The sequence below is a fragment of the Protopterus annectens genome, chromosome 5.part1 (assembly GCF_019279795.1).
Source record: "Protopterus annectens isolate FY-2018-M chromosome 5.part1, PAN1.0, whole genome shotgun sequence".
In the NCBI taxonomy this organism is placed as follows: domain Eukaryota; kingdom Metazoa; phylum Chordata; order Ceratodontiformes; family Protopteridae; genus Protopterus; species Protopterus annectens.
In genome coordinates, this window is record NC_056736.1 from 417,395,116 (window position 1) to 417,396,453 (window position 1,338).

The 1,338-nt window shown below is 34.2% G+C and overlaps 1 protein-coding gene across 1 annotated transcript in view; it reads right to left on the minus strand.

Annotated features, from left to right (window-relative positions):
* The window catches only part of LOC122803295, a 347,178-nt gene extending 346,465 nt beyond the window's left edge, over positions 1-713 (minus strand). The window contains exon 1 of the mRNA XM_044072866.1: positions 642-713. Coding sequence (XP_043928801.1) covers positions 642-656 — 15 coding nt within the window. The 5' untranslated portion in view covers positions 657-713. The remainder of the gene's footprint in view (positions 1-641) is intronic.
* Positions 714-1,338: the final 625 nt, after the last annotated feature.

Sequence of the window (1,338 nt, forward strand, 5' to 3'; positions counted from 1 at the left end):
ATACTGCTGGAAGCCTGGAGAATGTAGTAGTGCAAAATGGGACAACACCCGGGTGCCAAATTCCTTTTCTAAAGCTCTGTGAAGCATATTTCTCAACTGGCCAGATTTTCACAGAATATCCAAATTTTTGCCTGATAATTTTGGCCTACTCCTCATAAAAATGTGTGTTTTTTGGAAAATCATTGAGGAACGAAGTCATTAAATAATGACAGACATCTGAGTTGCAGACTTCATATGTTCAGAAAATGCATGCCAATGCAAAGCCTATTATTCTAGCAACTTTCTAAATTGATAAGAGCAATATTTAAAATTTGTCCTTATTTTTGCGCCTTGTCCCCTCATTATATTTGCCTTTGTCCAGATTTATTTACTAAGAGGTTGAGAGGTATTCTATGAATGCACGTTGATGCTGTTTATTTACTAGAAGGCAAATTGAAGTCTGGGCTGAGAAAGATTTTTCTATTGCCTTATTACTTCATTGAAGGTGAATTAAACTTTAACAGTGTCTGATTTATAGTACACAATATACAAAAGTAATTTAATAACATTTTACTGAAAGACTGGACAGTCAACACTGGTTTGGAAAGAAAATGCAGTTTAGTTTATTCTGTTTACTACAAAAATACAGAAATTCATCATACCTTGCTTTGTTCCATGGTCCTGTTGGTAGCTCTTTAGGATGTATGATCTCTGCACACTGTTGTGAATGTTTCCTTTTCTGTTTCTGCTATTCCTTTAATAGACTTCATATTATGACTTCCCAGTGTCTAACTTTACAATGTGCTACTTCCTTCCTCTTACTGATATGATTACCTTCCACATTTGCAAGGCATTGTAAGTATGAATCTAGATGCCAAAATATGCTGTGAGTCATCTGTTAATAGTGTCAAAGAGATGATTTACTTCAGGTCATCACCAAAAACATACCTGATCACAGGTTGTACATTTGTTAGCCATACATTTTAGGGAAGGAAATATTACTGCTGTAGCACTATATATTATTACAGACATGTTTTAGAGGTCTATTTCAAGTTTGGAACATTAGATTTTGATTTCAGTATATTAATATTACAAAGCTAAGTTAATAACTGGTCTTGACATGCAAGCATTTTCACACATTATTATTCTCAGAAGATAGGTTTTATGATGTGTAATCATGTTCAGTTTTAAAAATACGTCCTAGTTTCCATTAGAAAATATATACAACTGAGTCGATGCTATAAGTGCTCACCTGTCAATGTACTTTAGAAAGAAATAGGCTGCATAAGATGTGTGATCTTCCAGAAGCTTTATGGATTGCTTTGTTGAGCACTGCTTTAGTGAGCTATGCCATGTGAA